At 39.6% G+C, this 19,536-nt stretch overlaps 1 protein-coding gene across 4 annotated transcripts in view; it reads left to right on the top strand.

Moving 5' to 3' along the window:
* Positions 1 to 19,536, top strand: part of LOC136262153 (synaptonemal complex protein 1-like) — a 391,211-nt gene that overhangs the window by 171,968 nt on the left and 199,707 nt on the right. For all 4 annotated transcript variants that reach the window (XM_066056308.1, XM_066056311.1, XM_066056309.1 and 1 more), the window contains exon 15: positions 12,953 to 13,047. In XM_066056308.1, coding sequence (XP_065912380.1) covers positions 12,953 to 13,047 — 95 coding nt within the window. The remainder of the gene's footprint in view (positions 1 to 12,952; positions 13,048 to 19,536) is intronic.

The following is a 19,536-nucleotide window of genomic DNA, read 5'->3' as shown; positions in this document are numbered from 1 at the left end:
TATAGAGTACATCCCAATTGTGGTATTTGTCTGCCGCTCAAAAATAATTTTATGTATGTGCATGGTTGTAATGGGACCTGCATGAGTACTGCACAGATGCGCAGAAATTCCAGTGCACAAGGCCAACCTACATTATAAAAACTATAACATCAGTCACTCTTTCTTCATGAAGCCACCAACATTATAGCTAGATTTTAGTGCCACACACAATTGAAGAGATTATGCATGCACATAAGTAGCTATGTGTAATCATGACTTTGTTGGTATGTAATGATGTGATTACTTCTTGATTATTAGTAATGTTCAAACTTTAAGTGTATTCACACAATAGCACACAATTGTCTTAGTATCACGCGCATTTTGCGCGGGTACACCTAGTACAAATTATATATATAATACATATATTTAATACAGAACCCTCCATGGTGGTTTCTTTGTAACTGAACACTCCAAGGTGACTTGTTCTAGCTGATCTCTCTACAGGTTGAATTGTTTGTAGCTGAACGATCTACAAGGTAACTTCTTCTAGCTGATCTCTCTACAAGGTGATTTGTTTGTAGCTGAACTATCTACAAGGTAACTTCTTCTAGCTGATCTTTCTACAGGGTGATTTGTTTGTAGCTGAATTCTGTATAGGTGATTTGTTTGCAGCTGAGCTCTTTACAGAATGGTTTCTTTGTAGCCGAACTCTCTACAAGGTAACTTCTTCTAGCTAATGTCTCTACAAGGTCACTAGTTAGTAGCTGAATTCTCTACATGGTGGTTTCTTTGTAACTGAACTATCTACAAGCTGACTTCTTCTAGCTGATCTTTCTACAGGGTGATTTGTTTGTAGCCGAACTCTCTACAAGAAAACTTCTTCTAAATGATCTCTGAACAGGGTGAATTGTTTATTGCTGAACTCTCTACAGTGGAACTTTTTCTAGCTAATGTCTCTACAAGGTCACTAGTTTGTAGCTAAACTCTCTACATGGTGGTTTCTTTGTAACTGAACTCTCTACAAGGTGACTTCTTCTGGCTGATCTTTCTAAGGGTGATTTGTTTGTAGCTGAACTCTCTACAAGGAAACTTCTTCTAGCTGATCTCTCTACAGCTGATTTGTTTGCAGCTGAAGTCTCCACATGATGGTTTCTTTGTAGCTGAACTCTCTACTAGGTAACTTCTTCTAGCTGATCTCTCTACAGGCCTAGGACGATTTGTTTGTAGCTGAACTCTCTACATTATGGTTTTTTTGTAGCTGAACTCTCTACAAGGTGATTTCTTCTAGCTAATCTTTCTACAAGGTGATTTGTTTGTAGCTGAACTCTATACAAGGTAACTTCTTCTAGCTGATCTCTCTACAGGGAGATTTGTTTGTAGCTAAACTCTCAACAGGTGATTTGTTGTAGCTGAACTCTCTACATGAAGGTTTCTTTGTAGCTGAACTCTCTACAAGGTAACTTCTTCTAGCTGTTCTCTCTACAGGGTGATTTGTTTGTAGTTGAACTCTCTACGTGGTGGTTTCTTTGTAGCTGAACTCTACAAGGTGATTTCTTCTAGCTGAACTATCTCTTTCCATAGTTGAACTCCCTACAAGGTAACTTCTTCTAGCTGGTCTTTCTACAGGGTGAATTGTTTGTAGCCGAACTCTCTACAGGGTGACTTGTTTGTAGCTGATCTCAATACAGGTTACTTGTTTCTAGCTGATCTCTTGAATTCTCTTCAGGGTGACTGCTCTATTAGGATGACTGCTCTATTAGAGTATCTCGATCTTGCTGCACCAAGTCGGATTTTGTGTTATAACTCCGTGGCTTTAAGCCTGATTCTTCTATACCATTGAAGAGCCTTTCTAAGATGATTACTCCATCTGTACAGCGATTTTCAAAGCATTACCCCAAGCAGTTTATCTGGTAGGCGTGGCAAGTAGTTGTTTTTATTAGCTAATCTCGATAGCATAATTGTTACACACTGTTGGTTTTTTCTTGTATCTTCGTGGATTTTAGCTCAATTTCTTTCAAACCACAAAAGGTTTGAGGTTCAATAGTTAACCTATTCACCCACCGATTTTCAGCTTCTTCCCATAAGTGGTTTACCCTGTAGGTGTGACAACATATTGGTATTATGTTTCGTGAATAATTGCTCATAACTCTTTGCCTGTTTATCGTATTCCAGCCAAAGTTGACACCGAGATGCGTCTTTGTACCCCCATCTCTGTGCCAAATTTCAAGGCAATCAGATATGTCGTTTGCGTTTTATAGCAGTTTGTGTAAGTGTGCGAAAAGAGGAAGAAAAATAAGAATAAATAAAAAAAAACAAAGAAACTAAGCCAATTTTTGAAGTCGCATATCTTGGGAATGCTAGAAACGATTTCACTCAAATTTGGAATGTGGAGTGCTGAAGTTGGAGGGCGTGTCCACAGTAAAAATTGTCTTTTTTCATCAAGGCAACACAGAGCTACAGAGGTGTGAAAATTGCGTTTTCGTTCTTCCTGTTAATATACTCACAGGTGTTGCGCGCCAGCTTCCTGTGCCGCACAACACATTACCGTGTGTCTTGATATATATATTACACACGCATCCATATTAGTATGTATCAGTGTTCTATTCCTTTAGGGGAAGGTGTGGGGGCAGTACCTTAATCTGACCATGTGAATGCTCTTTGTTATCAGTCAACACTGATTGTTTATTGCAAATTATCCTTTGCCAAATTATTTCAATTTGTATGCTAAGGAGGCATGTGTTAAGGCACTACAGAGGTGCACACGTTCAACCGGTGGTCCACTCCAGGGCACTGCGGAGCCTGAGACCAAGGAGTGTCCCTAATAGTAAAGCCCCAACAGCATCTATGGAAGGGGGTTCACCTACGAACAACAAAAACAAATATATAGTAGCTAATTAGAACTTGCTTGGCATCAGTGATACATAGGTTTAGTTAAGACGGAGCCACCTCGTAACCTCCTGGACAATTTTGGGGACGTTGTTCCCCAATGGGGAGCTGTTTAATAGCCTCCGTTTGTTCCTGTATTAGCAGTAACTTCCGTTAAGTTCCCTGACTTTTCTGTTATCTCCTGGTGTAAACCTTTACTGCAAATCTTCTCTGCATCTTTTAGGTGGAATATCGACGAATGTACTGGAAGTAACTTCTGGTCTAGTTCCTTGACTGTTCTGTGACGTCCCTCCTGTGTGTTGGAATATTGACGAAACAATGAATGTATTAAATTGGCAGCATTGAACTTCCGATATAGTTCCATGACTGTTTCATTTTCTGCCATAAAGCCCCTCTTGTAGCATCCTTTAGATGGTATATTAACGAAACGACAAGATTCACTATGCCATGCAGCACCATGCGTTTTAACACCTCTACATGCACCTTTTTCTTGGAATGCTTGTGCAATATTATTCTCAATTATTGCCAACCCTTCTGTGTGTGCCTGCCCAATCTTCCCTCCTGTCATGGTGGAGCTTCGGGTTAGTCACTATCATAATACACTGATGCATGCTCGACTGCAACATTAACCTAACTAAACTCCATTTTGGGCATGTGAAAATTCTGCCTGTACACCTTAGGAAAGAGAATCTCAATTGAGACAGATCACAAGCCATTGTTTCCCTTGCTAGGCCACATGCAGCTAGGTGCTAGGTAACCTGCCTTCCAGAGTGTTATGCTTCAGATTAAGGCTTGTGCGATTTGATTAATCTATTAACGCACACCTGGAAATTTATAGTCTTATACACTTCTGATATGCCCTTTCTAGAATCCCTCTACTGAACCAACCAGACAGAGTCACGATTGAACAACAAGAAGATGTATAACTTTTCATATCAACAGTTACTTCACAGTTACCTGCCAGCAGTGAACGGCTCTCTACATTCGCCAAAATGCAGTTAGAACACAAAACATGTAGCAATGTCATTGACTACTGCGAGCAATGCTTGCCAGGTAAACACAAAGTGCCCACAGACTTGATGGTTAATATTGTGGTCAATTTAGTCTTCACATTGAGCTCCTATTGTTTGGCAACAGAATAGTGGTACCCAGCCACCTCAAGGGTGTAGTGTAGCTGGGGGGAGGGTTTGGATGGTTCGGACGAACCCCTCTTCAGAGGCAGAATTTTTAAAAATTAAAATCACAAAATCTTACAGCGCTGGAGCTCTCCAGTAGCTACTTACGCACTAGTACTCCTCTGTACTACTCTTGAAGGTCACATCGCATTGATGCTAAACTATTGCAAATAATCTATTGCATCACGTGATCAATTGTGCACGTGATGCATGGTGGACTGAGTGAAGGACTGCAGGTTGGTTAAGACGTATTACAAGGCAGCAGCTGTGATAAACTTGAGTGGTCGTGTTATACATGTGTCAGGTTAGCATAAACTGTGAATGGTTGGTGTATATTTACCTGATGAAGGGTTTGATTATTTGTCACATTTTGCAGGCATGTGATGTTTCGAATATATTTGAGTATAAGCAAAGTCTGAAGTTACTGAATATCAATAGGAGGACTGGCCGAGAATGCATTCCTGGAAGAAAGTGTTGCCAACTATGGGACTCAAGTGTGGAGGGCTCCTGTGTGCTAGGAAATTGAAATTGGCTGTCAGTATGTCATCTGGAAGTGAAGATTAGTTAGTAGCTATTACAATAAGTTTATAGTTTTCATAAGCTGCATAAACAGCAGTTTTGCTAGTTAGATGCACAAACAGCACTTACTGTTACTGCCTAAGGGCACGTTTTGTGTATGCATCGTTTTCATTCAAACTTGGTCGAGGAGAAGCACTCGCGCCTTCCCTTAAAGGCATTCCACTTCTAATCCAAACCCCCTTCAAGAAAATCCTGGCTACACCCCTGCACCTACATAAAGAAATCCTCACAAGCTTCACCAAGGCCACCAAGGGATCCGACGATGTTAACTTAGAATGGTAACCTCTGTCTGGTGGCCAGAAGCACTGACAGACATTGAACCATTGATACAAAATTGTCCCCAGTGTTGTAAGATGGCTACACCATGCAAGAACCATTGATTAGTTCATCCTTACCTGCTCATCCTTGGCAAACAGTGCAGCTAACCTATTTGAACTAAATGTCACTTCTTATTGACCACTTTTCCAGGTTCCCATAGGTTGTACAACTAACCAGCACAACTTCCATAGCCATCATCCAAGCATTCAAGACCATTTTCTCTCTTCACGGTATACCATCTGTTCTTCGCAGTGAAAATGGTCTTCAGTTTGTCTACTGAAATGAAGCAGTTTGCAGAGTCCTATTCCTTTTATCAAATCACCAGTGGTCTGAAGCATCCCCAAAGTAATAGTTTGGTGGACAGAATCGTGCAGACAGTAAAGGGGATTAAGAACAATTCCATATACCCTTGTATGGCTCTACTCAGTTACAGGGCGACACCCCTACCATGGTGCAAACTTTCACCTGCAGAACTTTTCATGGGGAGAAAAGTAAGAGCAGACATACCTCAAGCTTCAAGCCAGCTATGTGGCATATTTGACTACTTTTCGAGAAAAAGACAGAGAGTACAAGCTACAACAGAAGAAACAGATGACCAACAACACAGAGTGAAAGATCAAGAACCTTTGGACATTGACGTGCCAATCTGGATGACATCAGAACGTGAACCCGTTTCTGGCTGAGTACAGGTTAGTCTTGACCATGTAAGATTATACATCGTCTCTACACCTACGGGACTTTCTCAGACAAAATAGACAACATTTGAATCAAAAGACAGGTAAAAGAGATCAATCCCCACCAGAGCCGTTGTCAACCACAGTTCCTCCAAGTGAACATAGTGAAGACCACAGCAGTTACAAGCATGAACAGAAAACAGTCCACCTGGTTGCCTGTGGTTCTAATGAGCTTAAGGGGGAGACGTGGAATAAGACTATTATGCACACACAAACTTTAATAGGGCCATGCATGTTTTGTGATAGGTTCACTTTAGGGTTGTAGAATTATGTTATGGCTTGCAGTGGAATTTTGTAGTCTATTGTTGTTGTATGGGAGTGTACACTTCCAATAACCACTCGCAACAAGGCCATGCCATGTTTATCTTACAGAGTGAAAGTGTCTAGGTACATTGCAGCCTGTATTAGTGACGGCCTGTATTGAAAGACCACCTATGTGCTGCTTTAATTAGATATTAATGTGTAGCCTCAAAACATCAACCCTTTCTAGAAAATGCTTACGTATTAGACAGTTGGACTTAAATGAGATCCATGTGAATGTTGTACCATCTCTACAGAAATACCTTATTTATTAAGTCAAATCCTGCTATTGTGCACTTACATACGTATATAGCCCCACTCCACACTATTCAAGTTACGTACATGGCTGCATAGATACAACAGACTTCCTCAAAGAATATACCCAGGTACCTTGATAGCCAGGATATGCGTTCATTCACAATTGTGGAATCCAAGAAAAGTTTGTGGTTTCTCAAAAATGAACACTTTATCAATGGTCCAGGGAATAGAAGAGTTACAATGTATACAGTAGATGCATTACTTCTACCAAGAGTTTTTTATATTTTGAACACTTGCTTGCACCTCAATGTGTGATTTATAGTACTGTAATTACTAAATGGTTTTTCGAAATATTTGCGTTCTCACTTTGAAGATCAGACAGGCAAATGTTATATACACATAAAAATGTGGTCAACATGTTTACTTGAGTATGTGCATGAATTTATGACTTGATCTTCAAAGTGGTCATAAATATAAAATAATGTAGTATTTAATTGCGCGCACCACAACAAAAACTTCAAATCAATTATCTCTGAACCTTTTCTGGTGCCTATTAACACCCGGCACCAAGGAATGAAACACCTGTGGTTAATTTAGGCTCTATTCAGCCTAATGTCTTTGAGCAATCTTCCGTATTAAAGTTTTTCACTAGAAGACTCGTCACTCTGTCTTGGTGTTTCTTCTGCCAGACAAGCCCCCACTTTTTACGGCCACGTCTCGTCTGGCTTAAGTGACTTCACTTCGACACACTCTCACTTGTGCGCCAACTGTTCAACTCATTAACAACATGATTATTTCTCACGTGACAACACTATTTTATAGCGTTCACGTGACAAGATAATGTATGATCCTTTACAGTGAAAGGATGTAAGCAGGATTAGTGAAACAGCAGTGCCAGGTCACACGTAATTCCTCAGTGTAAACTACGGTTTCTGCATAGTTCCAGTAATGTCATTTTTCAGATGCACAGTAGTATTTTTCCAATCATGCAAGTTGCTTATTTACTACAGCAGAGGTATATCTGAATAAACAGTTTTGCATGTCAGTGCACACCTATGTGGTTAAAACATAGATGTAGATATTCTGGATACTGCAGCTGTAAGTGTGAAAGAAACTTTTACCTACTCTAATACAACAAACTGGACCAACCACTGATAGACTAAATATGTTGGCAATTTGCCTGCCCTATCCCAAAAGTGTTATAAGAGTCCCTATGTTGTGAGGCAGTTAAGTGCCAGTGCTGAAAAAGTGAGCATAAGAGTTGTAGATGAAGACTTGCATGGAACAGATAGAACAATTAAAGGTGCATCAAAAAGGTCCCAAAAGTGAAATATAAAGTTATGACCTAGGTGGGGATTGAACCAAGGTCGGTTGTAATAACTTGAGGTTAGGGGAGGTGTGCAAATTGCCACAGTTGTTTATCTATGGTTTTGACAGGAATGTAGCTCAACTTTTCAGTGATCCTTCCCTGCACTGCTTCATCGCCCTATAAAAAGCAAACAAAGCACGTATTGATTTGCTACAACAACACTCGAGGTGCCAGATGATGGGTGTTTATTTTTGCTAAAATCCTGCCAGATGATGGGTGTTTAATTTCGCTAAAGTCCCGCCTTGATACGTGCTTTGTATACCAAGATACGATGAGCTAAAAGTCATGTTTTAAAAAAGGTGTGCACAAAAAGGTACTGAGTAGAAAAAAATATCTGCCAGCAGGTGGATTCAAACTCACAAACTCCTATACGCTAGTCAGGCGTTCTGCCACTTGAACAGTATGTGCTGTGGTTTTCAAAGGAATGTTGCTCAAGTTTTCTCTACATCTTGGCCTTCTATGCGCTGTAGAGAACAAACGGAACCACACATGAACTCAGTGATAAAAATCTTAGAGTAGCCGGATGATGAGTGCTTCATTATCAGCACAGATTGTGTCAATTCGCGCTAAGTTTGGTAAGTAAGCGGCATAATGGGTGGAAAGACGGACAGCTTTTTATATAGATGGTAGCCATCGGATAGAGTACGAACTGGGCATAGCTTTTGTTTGTAAACTTCGTTCACTTGCCATTAGGTAGATCACAGCTAAGTTATAACAATAATCATAATAATCTTCGACTATTAACTAAATCTTACAAATAGCTGCTGTTGTTATCAATGGTTTAGCCTACATTGTACTGTTGTAGTTTGACAAGGTTTTTACCACTGTATACTCCTTTTTCTAGTAAAGCGTTTGCATTGCATTATTATTCTCTGAGGCGTTCTCTAAGCGAAGCGATTGTGTTGCGTTTACATTACGTTTTTTAAAACACTTAGGTAAACACAAATGCAACGGGAACTTTTTTTTTACCGCTACTGTATACTAGTCTCATTATAATGTCACACCTGCTGTTGCCATTCTGTGCAACACAGCTGAGAAGTTCAAGATGTATGTTGACTTCCCATAATTATATTGTCATCCAAATAGACACAGATACCAGCTAAACCCTTCTATTGCTCTTTGGAAATTAGCAGGAGCTGCGGATACTTCAAATAGAAGCCTTTAAGAATGTTGGTCGTCCCAGTGGGATCTGCACTGGCCAAATCAGGCTTTAAGGTGGCGATAAAGCAATGACGCGCACAAGAAGCCATAGCAAATACATATGACGTAACATATCATATACTACGCAATTTGTGGTAAATCAGGCGGGCTAATTCGGCGCAGAACCATAATAAACTTACCAAGTGTAAAAAACAGCCACGAATAACAGGTGAGTTGTTAGCAAAAACAACAAGCAGCTGCTGTTACACATTTCAGGTGGAATGTAACTCACCTTTACAACAAATTGACAACCTTGACAATGTGAAAACAAGCACTACTAATAATTATTATTTGTTTCGACTCACCTTACAGCCTGTTACAAACATTATCTTTTCTCTGTAGACACTAGACACGGGTTGAACAGCCACGAAACCTCTTATGAATGGTAAGCAATAGTGTCTGAATAATTCTACATATCGGTATATCATATGTCCATTCTATGGCTTCTTCGCTTGGTGTGAACGGTGAAACAAGGCTATCATCTGCTTTTAAACGCCATATATTTCGACTTGTAAATCGCTTCCACTTATTGATACGTAGGATGATTCTTGTAATAGTATGCTTTCATCATGTGAAGTATTGGAGCTAAAACTTGAGGTTATTGAGAGATAACGCGTCTTCTGTGGTCCACTAAGTACCACCGATTTCTTGGTTTGAGAGCAGTTCTACGCTTTATACTCTCTACGAATGATAGATTCCTGTATGCATAGTTTATTTGTATGCAAAATTAAGTACTAGCTTTCAATATGTCTTAAATTGAGACCATGTTGAGACACAGCAGATTGTTGTTAAGAATGCGCATTATTACTTTAGCGCCACCTTAAGAAGATCTGGTTTCCAGCTAGCACTGCAAAAAGGTCATTGATCTTGGGTAAAGGATAACTGTCAATTTTAGCTGCTTGGTTCACAGTATGCTTGTAATCACCACATATTCATACAGTTTCATCATTCTTTATCACTGGGACAATCCATTCTGAAAAGGTTATTGGCTCCATTACCCCCTACTGTGCTAAGCAATCCAACTCTTCTCAAATAACCTTTTTAGTGAATAGGGCACTATTCTGACATTGCAAAAGCAGGGCTGTTGTGTGGGGTCCAAGGAAATTGTTACTGTACAGTTTCCTTTAGAGTTCCCAACTCTGAAGAGAAAACTGCCTGGATGCTCATCCAGTATAATACCCCTACAGGGAGACAGAAGAACATACATGGTTAGCACACAATTGATTCCAGTCCAAGCAAAGTTTCATCAGCCAGTCTTTTCCAAACAATATTACTTCATTTCTCAAGCCACTGCTAACAATGCTTTGAGTATTTGAGCAGGATCACGTGAACGCAAGTGCACTGTTGCATTAAATGTGTACTCCACTAAAGCCTTCAAAATTCAGAATTTGTCTTTTCTGCAATAGTTTTTGACTAGGTGTACCCGCGCAAAATGCGCGTGATACTAAGACAATTGTGTGCTATTGTGTGAAATTACTGTGAATACAAAGTCATGATTATGCATAGCTACTGATGTGCACGCATAATCTCTTCAATTGTGTGTGGCACTAAAATCTAGCTATAATGTTGGAGGCTTCATGAACAAAGAGTGACTGATGTTATAGTTTTTATAATGTAGGTTGGCCTTGTGCACTGGAATTTCTGCGCATCTGTGCAGTACTCATGCAGGTCCCATTACAACCATGCACACACATAAAATTAGTTTTGAGCGGCAGACAAATACCACAATTGGGATGTACTCTACTTCATTTGGATGATGTTGCATGAACTAACATAAGAGTGTGGTATGAGGATTAGTTGACCAATGGTTGGTACATTACCACAATGAGCTATATTCTAATTCAACTTGCATTTGATTATAGTGGTATATATTCAGATAGATTGCATTGTCAATTTGAGTGACTGAATTGGAGTTCCATTTCTACACCCTAGTCATGGTATTGTTATGTTGTTTACTTATTACATGACAAAGTGTGTATGCAGTACAGTATTGAGTACGGGTATTCAAGTTAATCGGCTGTACTGAGCAAGAAGGTCAACACCAGCATATGTAAAGAGTTGTATATCAGCATAGCCCAGGTGAATCCTTCATACGAAGAGTGGTTGCTCAGTAGAGCTTCTGGAAGTTTCAGCTGTCCCTGTTGAGTTACCAAGGAGTGAAAATGTGCCTGTGTCTCCCTACACATTGTAGACTGCAACAGCAACTAAATGATCTTGTCCCCACGATTCGTCACCTAGTAAGGTACAGTAGGGGACTTTAAAAAGTTTACATTTGGTTCAAAAAGAACTATTGTAATACTATTGGTAATACTATTAGTAATTACCATTGGTTTTTATGATTGCCTTAGTAATTACAATAGTAATTATGATTGCTTGTGTTGTGTTGTATGTTGTACAGGTATTGTTTTGTTAATTGACTGCTACATGACAGCTACTAAGTTACAAATTTCACTGCCCTTGCTGTTATCAAGCTTGTTGCCAGCTGGTAGTTACACATTTAATTTGTTCTTGCCCCTCTCTGTGTGGTTGTGCATGCAACTGGCAACTAGACTGTTTTGTTTCAAATATGTAAACATATGTAAACATGATAGTAATTATGATATGTTTGGTGTTTACCATTACAAAGGTCATCATAAAACTATTACATTACAATGGTCTTTACAAAACCAAATGTAAACTTTTAAAGTCACCTACTGTAGATGTTCTATTAGAGTAGTTGAACGTAATTTTCCTCGTTCACAAAGGTGTCATCCTGCAGGGTGCAGAGTGTGTCATTGTAGGCAGCCTGGTCGGAGTGATCATCCTACGTTAACTTGCCACACCCACTACGAAACTATCCTTTATTGACTGTTTCCTTCTCCCTTACAGTGGTGTGCTGGTAATCCTCAATTTTAGGTTTCCCTGACCTGCCTGTCTTCGTATCGCAGTAGTTATACTTCGTCTAGCGCACAGCGGTGTAGGCCTCAGGACGTCTATCCTTGTAATGAGCGCAGCGGGGTGCAGAGCGTGTATTCCCGGTGAGTCTTTCTTGTGTAGTCTCTGTAAAGTAGTCGTAGACTGGCCACACCCACTACAAAACTCTCCTTTTATACTGGCGAGTGTGTTTGCCAGATGATAGCGTACACACCAGATCACATGATCAAATTCGCTGATGTGATTGGTTGAATCATGAAAAAGTGATTGATCCTATCTCACTGTAAGCTTTCAGAAATTAAATTTTAACCATGGCGTCATCTAATTTCTATTAGCAACGTGTGTATACCGGAACGCCGTATACAAGTATCGTAAACTTATAATGGCCTTTGACAGTGATAAGTATCTCGCAACCAAGGCTAGCACGTAATGATAGATATGAAAACCACCTTATGACACATTGATTTGGATGGGTAGTTGGTCTAGCGAGTTTGAAGCAAATCGGGGGGGAAACCTGGGAGGAGTTTGTGTTTGAAATTTTTATGGCCTCGATTTTTACATTTCTTGTTCTGTTGTCCTCAGGGGAGAGAACCGTCTAGTGTAAGCTGGGGATGGGGGAGGCTGGTAACACGATAAGGGCCTCCAGAAAGTTTTGGACAAATTCGTGTCTTCTTCAGGTAGTTACGGTGGTTTAAAGGGTATTTTCGGTAGTTTAACGAATCGCCACCAATCCTAGATCAAAACATTTGTCTCAAATTCTAGAATTGAATGGTACTGATCCGATTGGAATCCAACCAAGAATGACGGATCAATGCTCGAAAAACACGTGCGTGGGCGAAAAGGATTAATATATAGATATATGGTAAATGATGCATCACTAAGTGTTAATTTAGAGTAAGTTTTAAGGCTCAAACAAATAGTGGATGGTACTATTCGAATATTCTTTATTCATAACTACCAAATATTCGAATATTCTGGTGTGGACGAGATATCAATAATCCTGTTGTACCAATGTCAGTGTGTAGAGTACATAGAAATTCTTGATCCTAAATAACTGATCAAGTTATGTAGGATCAAGAATTTCTATGTACCGTACACACTGACGTTATATATTTCCTTTAAAACAAATATTCAGCAAATTTTCAAATAATATAATATTCGTTTGAGCCCTACTTTTCATATATTATGATTCAAATTGCTTATGTGTAATTATTGTTGTGATCGAATTCTGCATATTACAGGCAGAACTAAATAAGGTTACCAAGGAACACAATGAAGAGATGGAATTAGTTTGCAGGAAACTGGCAGAAACTTACCAAAGCGCAGCTATTACAAGGTTTTGTGTAAAATCATACAGGTGTATTGTATGTTATGTATATTCTGTAACATTAGTTTTAACCCATTGCATATATAGTGCTGAAGGGTGTAAGGACATTTTAGTCAAGCCATGATAGTATCATACAATACTGGATTTTTATTAGCACATCGCAAAATCGACAGTCCAATTAAGCTGAAATTTGGCACAATTAATGGGATTGCCAAAGTAAATCTCAGTACCGATTTTGGTGGAAATCCAACAGAGTTGTGACCAATTATTTGTGTAAAATTTTAGTTCAGATGAACATTGGCTTGTAGCTAGGTTAGCCATTGTAGGAGTGCCTTTTGGTAGTTTGAAAGAATTTTATTTCTATTATCCCTCCCTAATGGCACTCACTCCTTGCATCTCTAGCTAGAAGTAAAACCTAGTTTAACAAACTAAAAACGAAGAGAAAAAAAAAACAGCTATCCTACAGAACCTATGTTGACCTACAAAACACCTGCCAGCATGCGAACAACCCCCAAACAGGGGCATTAACAAGAAAGTTCTGCAGCCTAAAACTTGAGTACACTGCAGACAGTGGAAGTAGAAGGAAGAGTAGAGGACTTCCAGGCAACAAACTGAACAGATGTAAAAAAGTTTGAGCATTGTGGTGCCTTGGAAAAACAGAGAGTTGCTTCAGCAGGCAAGACTGCAAGAGATGCCACTCTTGGTGGTTGTCGACCTGCAACACAGGATGACTAGCTGTTGATCACAACCCTAAAGATTTAACCACCATATAGATAAAGACACCATCAGCAGTCCGTACAAGCTCATCATGTTGAACTTCCTTATCCACACAAGTTCATCATGTTGAGCATTCTTATCTTCTCCTCTAGCAGCATCCACACAAGCCATGACTGCAGACTGACTCAACAAAGATTCCTGCAATGGACACAGGTCTGCCATGTACAAAATCCAGGATAAAGGATGTTCCCTAGATGATCCAAACGGGAGCCAGCACACCACTGTTCTTTGCTGCTACTGTCCTGAAGAAGAGCATGGTATATCACATCACAAAAAACATAATACCTATGAATACCTATGGTCCATGTTTTAAACAGCCAATGATGTAATCACCATATTGATCAACAATGCTATCACAAGGTTAGTAAACAAGAGAAGTGGAAGAGAATACATGGACACCAAGCTAGTATCAATGAGATCATGGGAGGACATGGTAGGCCCAAATAATCACAAGGAATGGCCCAAGGTCATGAACTAGCACAGGAGTCAGCAGTAATTCAATGGATTCTGGCTAGGACCTGAACAAAGATTATAATTAAGCAAAATGCAACATCAAGTTCATGTTGAATACCTATTTCTCACGTTCAGGATGGATAAGGTCAGGAAGGGAATCACCAATAATCAAGGCAGAAAGATTGAAGCAGCAACATTCTGACCTAGGATGGAAGGAAACATGTCAGGATCCCACCCCCAAGAGGACGTACACAAAAGAGCGCACAATTCAGAGAGCTCTTTTACTGTTGGGCATATACAGTAACGTTTTATTATTGTGATACAACTTCCTACACATAACTTTCTATAATGTATATATGGTGACAAGAATTCATGATATATGACTGGGGTTATAAAACCAGGGACAGGGCATGTGGGGACATTAAATTTACCTACTATAAAAACCTGCACGAGCCATAACTTTCAATTTTGCTATGATGATGCAAGTTCCCACTCTTATTACATTGCTAGCTAAATGTTTTTTTATATGCAAGTTAATTGATGTATATATTCCATCCCAGTAATGAAATTTAATCTGTTATGTGTTGGGTGTAGTTGTGTCCACACGTCTGGTATATAATATTATATCAGGCCTATTGATCACCATCATGCTACTAGCAAGAGTCCCAACATTGTCAATGGAGTCTTGCTTATAGAAAACCTTGTTTGCGAAAACCCCAAGAAGGGTTTCATACAAACTGAAATCTCCCACTGAACATGGTAAAGTAGCCTGCAACCAAGTAAAATCAGAAATAAAGGACCTACAGATGCAAGCTAGAGCAGGTTGAAGACTATAGTCAAAACACCTTAGCTGTGAGATAACACAATTTGAGTGAATAGTATGCAGGACACCTAAGCAACTCTGGAGGAGAGGAGCTTACTTGAGGGTTCCCCAAGTCCTTAACCATTACAGATAAGCACTTGCAAAAGGTGGCAAAAGCAGAGTTAGTATCCACCACAGTACCACCATCCAAGTACCACAACTAAAAGTCAGTCCAGCAGGAAAGTGGCACTGGATAAAAAAGTCAGTAAGGACAAGGCAAAACAGCAATTGGCCACGAGGATCACTTTGCTGTACACCAGTTGAGGAGGTGATCTGATGAGGACCAAATCATAGCTCCCTGATGCAGCAGTAAGGCCACTGCACCCAGCTAAGCAATTCTGGGAGGCCAGATTGACAACATGATAGAAAAGAATCCCAAGTACAGTGGAACCTCTATTAACGGACACTCCGAATAGCGGACACCTCCGTGTTACGGACAGTAAACTATGGTCCCAGCCGTTTGCTAATTGTTTTCAATGTATTAATAACCTCTGCACAACGGACACCTCCTTGTAACGGACAACGGACAGTCGACAAGTACCCTCTGGTACCATACGCGTATGCTCTTACCTCTAAATAACGGACGCCACTGAAGCGCTTAATTTAGGTGCTTGAGAGGAATCACTATAGTATAATGATATTTACATATTCTACACAATTTACAATAACTTTTTTTTCTTTCAAAGGTGCAATTAATTCCTTCAGTTTGTTAATGTAAGGTGCAGGTCCATACAAGCGGTATTTGCAGGGTAACTCGACGCCATAGCCAGCTCCTCGGTTAACTCTCTCACCGGTTACTTCCACGAAGCCTACGTTCACATCTCTTTGAAGAAATTGTGATATTAATCTAGTTAAATTAAATGGGACATGTCTAACTATTTCTTCGTCTTTCATGATGGCGACAGAGTTAACATCGACTTCATTGTCAGGCTCCCTTCTTAACGGTAAAACTTCGCCAACTTCATATTCCCACCTATCCATGTATGCATGGTACCCTCGGATATATGAATCAAACTCGAAGAAAACAACACGCTCAGGATGAGCAACAATGTGAGCCATGATGACGCTTTTCTACACTTTTTACACGCAATAAACACGTGTTATAACTAATTGTACTTGTCAGTAACTAATTGGCGACAATGATTGCACCTGTCTATAACTAATTGGTATAATCAGTGACAATGGCGGATTCTTGCTCAACACGCCGAAAGCACCTGACGCTCAAGCAGAAGATAGAAGTTATACAAGAGGCAAAGAAAAATCCTAAGCTAGGGGTCAGAGGTTTATGTCAACGTTTTAACTGTGGGAAGACTCAGATTGCAACTGTTTTAAAAGAGAAAGAGCAGCTATTGGCTTTGTATGAAAGTAATGCCTCTGATAAATCTTGCAAAGTAAGCCTCCGCACGCGAAAGTCTGACTTCAGTGAAGTAAATGAAGTATTGTATAAGTGGTACCTGTTGGCTTGTTCTAAAAACATTTACCCAGCAGGCCCACAGCTTGTAGTGAAGGCAAAAGAAATTGCAGAGCGTCTAGGGAGAGGCGAATTCAAAGGCTCCAATGGATGGCTGGAGAAATGGAAAAGAAAATACAATATTAAACAACTGACAGTAAGTGGAGAAAGCGGTGATGTTTCTGGTGCAACTGTGGACTCGTGGAAAGAGCGACTCCCTGAGGTTTTACAAGGCTATGCAAAAAGGGACATATGGAACCTAGATGAAACTGGTGTGTTTTGGAAAGCATTACCTGAACGTGGTTTTGTTCAAAAAGGTCGGTCTTGCAAAGGTGGAAAGAAAAGCAAACAAAGGTTTACCATAGCATTCATCGCAAATGCAGATGGTGGTAAAGAAAAGCCTGTTGTTATCTGGAAGTATGAGAACCCGAGATGTTTTAAAAATCTTAATAAGAGTCTTCTTCCTGTCTCTTATTTCAGCCAGTCCAAGGCATGGATGACTGGAGATATCTTGGATAGGATTCTTAAAAAGATAAATCAAAGTTTGAGGGCTCAGTCTCGGTTTGTTGCTTTACTGATGGATAATGCTGGATGCCATCCCCCTGAAATAAAAGATAAGTACAGCAATGTTAAGGTTGTATTCCTTCCAGCAAATACCACTTCTCAATTGCAGCCACTAGATCTAGGGATAATTAAGAATTTCAAATTTCACTATCGCCAGTTGTTTTTGCAATATGTTCTTACCAAAATTGAAGAATGTGATACTGCATCACAGGTAGCAGAGTCGCTGAATGTTTTGAAGGCCATCCACTTTGTCAGCGAAGCTTGGGAAAAGGTGAAACCAGAGACTATATGCAAATGTTTTCGGTCAGTTGGTGTACTTGACAAAGATCTCAATGTCACCACTTGTAATGTGGGTCAAGATGATGCTGATCCATTCCTAGCAGTAGATAGCGAATTTCACCTCCATGATTTGATCCCTCAAGTTGTAAGTGATGGCGCCTGTTCTGTTGACGAGTACCTTGATGGTGATGGATCTTTACCAGTGTGCCGTGAGCTATCTGAGGAGCACTGGGAAGAAGAGTTCCTTGCTGCAGCCTGCTCCTCTGAGCCAGATCCAATAGACGATGAGGAGGATTGTGTGGCAGGTGACGTAGAAATGGAAGTTGTTGAAGCTGTACCAAAGATTGACACATTCAAGGATGCAATGAAAAATCTAGAAGATGTCCAACTATTTCTACAAAACAAAGGTTTTACAGAAGAAGCTTTGAAAGTTGGTTCAATGGTTACTACTGTAGCTCGCCTGTATTGTTCATCTCTTGTATTTAGTAAGCAAACAACTTTAGATAGTTATTTTTCAAAGGAGAGTGAAGAACAGCTTAGTGACTGACTATGTGCATAGGTGTGAACTGTTGTTATAGTGTAATCAATCTTCAAACATTATAATTATGCTGTGTATGATATTATATGCATAAAATATTTCAACCTCCTTACAAAGGACACCTCCATATAAAGGACACTTAAGGTTGGTCCGTGGGTGTCCGCTATATAGAGGTTCCACTGTATACTCAATAAAAGCGTTAGTCAGATCCACCTTTAACATATTAATGGCCACTGATGCCATATGGTGGCAGGCATAGCAAAGTGTAACCTTTCGTAATAGGCAATTAAATCGTTCTTCAAGTTAAAAAGTCTAATTTGAAAGTGTTATCAATAGAGACATGTAAATTTGACAGTTGGCTGCTTTATGCTGGACATGGTGTGGTGGACATGAATGCATATATACATGTACAACAGCAAAAATGGGACAAATCACAAAGATACCAGAGGGAGCAGTAAACTGGGAAGCAAATTATGCACAGATACGCAACACACCTTGCTGACCATGCAGTGAAGAGCCTCACCTACAATAATTGAGCAAGCTGCATGCTATGAATAGGTAGATACATGTACCAGACTATATATGTAGCTTCGCACGTAGCTAGCTGCAGTCTACCAGTTATGTAAAAAGGAGACATTAGTATATAGATACACACACATAAATAAACATTTTAATAAGGTCCATGCAGTTGAGCTCTCGAGTAGTGAGCATACATACGATACCACTCAAATGCAATGTTCTCTCCGTTTAATATATTGTTAGTATCTCGCTGTGTCACTTTTAAGCAATTTTTGTATAGTTTTCTTTGTAAACCTAAATAATTACTTTTGTGTATCTATAGTTTTGTATTACCTGTATTGTCTATTTTTGCTGTTTATCTTATTGTTGTTTGTTTTACTTTTTGTAGGTGGTACCCCTATAGGCTTGATTCACCTTACCTTTGTGGTTAAACTAGTAAAAATTAAGTCTCGCACAATACAAGCAATTAAAAAACTTGCAAATTAAAGGGCTTAGCACCATTTTCGCTTATGAGTATTCATCCTGTTGATTCCTCATGAGCAAAATGAGTAGGCATGAGCGATTAATTCAATTAATATGTGATCAATCACAATTGTTATTAACAATCTGATAGCTACATACAACACTTGCTGCGATGTTTTCAATTGCATTTCCAGTGAATCTAAGTAAGAACATTTACATCTCCATTGTGCAAAACCATGCCCTAAAACTAATGCTTCACTGCATTTCAGTTTGTTGCATTGGAATCTGGACATGCATACACTAATTATTAAAAATCGTATCACAGAGTGTAGAGTTTACCATGACAGACTCTACAGAATTTTTGCCACTTGAACATTCAACAAGTATCATATAAAGGTCTTTTGGATTGCCAAAAAAGGACAGTAAATTGTGGGGGCTAATAAAGAGAATGAAGGTGGGTTTATTACAAGCTTTGTAGATGCAGTTGGTAATACAAGCAGCATGTATCAGCATTTAGAAGAGGGTCACATTGAGGTATATCGCAAGGTAAAAGAAGAAGGTAGTGCCTCTGAATCGTCGAACCATAAGGAAGAC

This window comes from Dysidea avara, chromosome 7 (assembly GCF_963678975.1).
Source record: "Dysidea avara chromosome 7, odDysAvar1.4, whole genome shotgun sequence".
Classification (NCBI taxonomy): domain Eukaryota; kingdom Metazoa; phylum Porifera; class Demospongiae; order Dictyoceratida; family Dysideidae; genus Dysidea; species Dysidea avara.
This window is presented reverse-complemented; position numbering and strand designations above follow the sequence as displayed.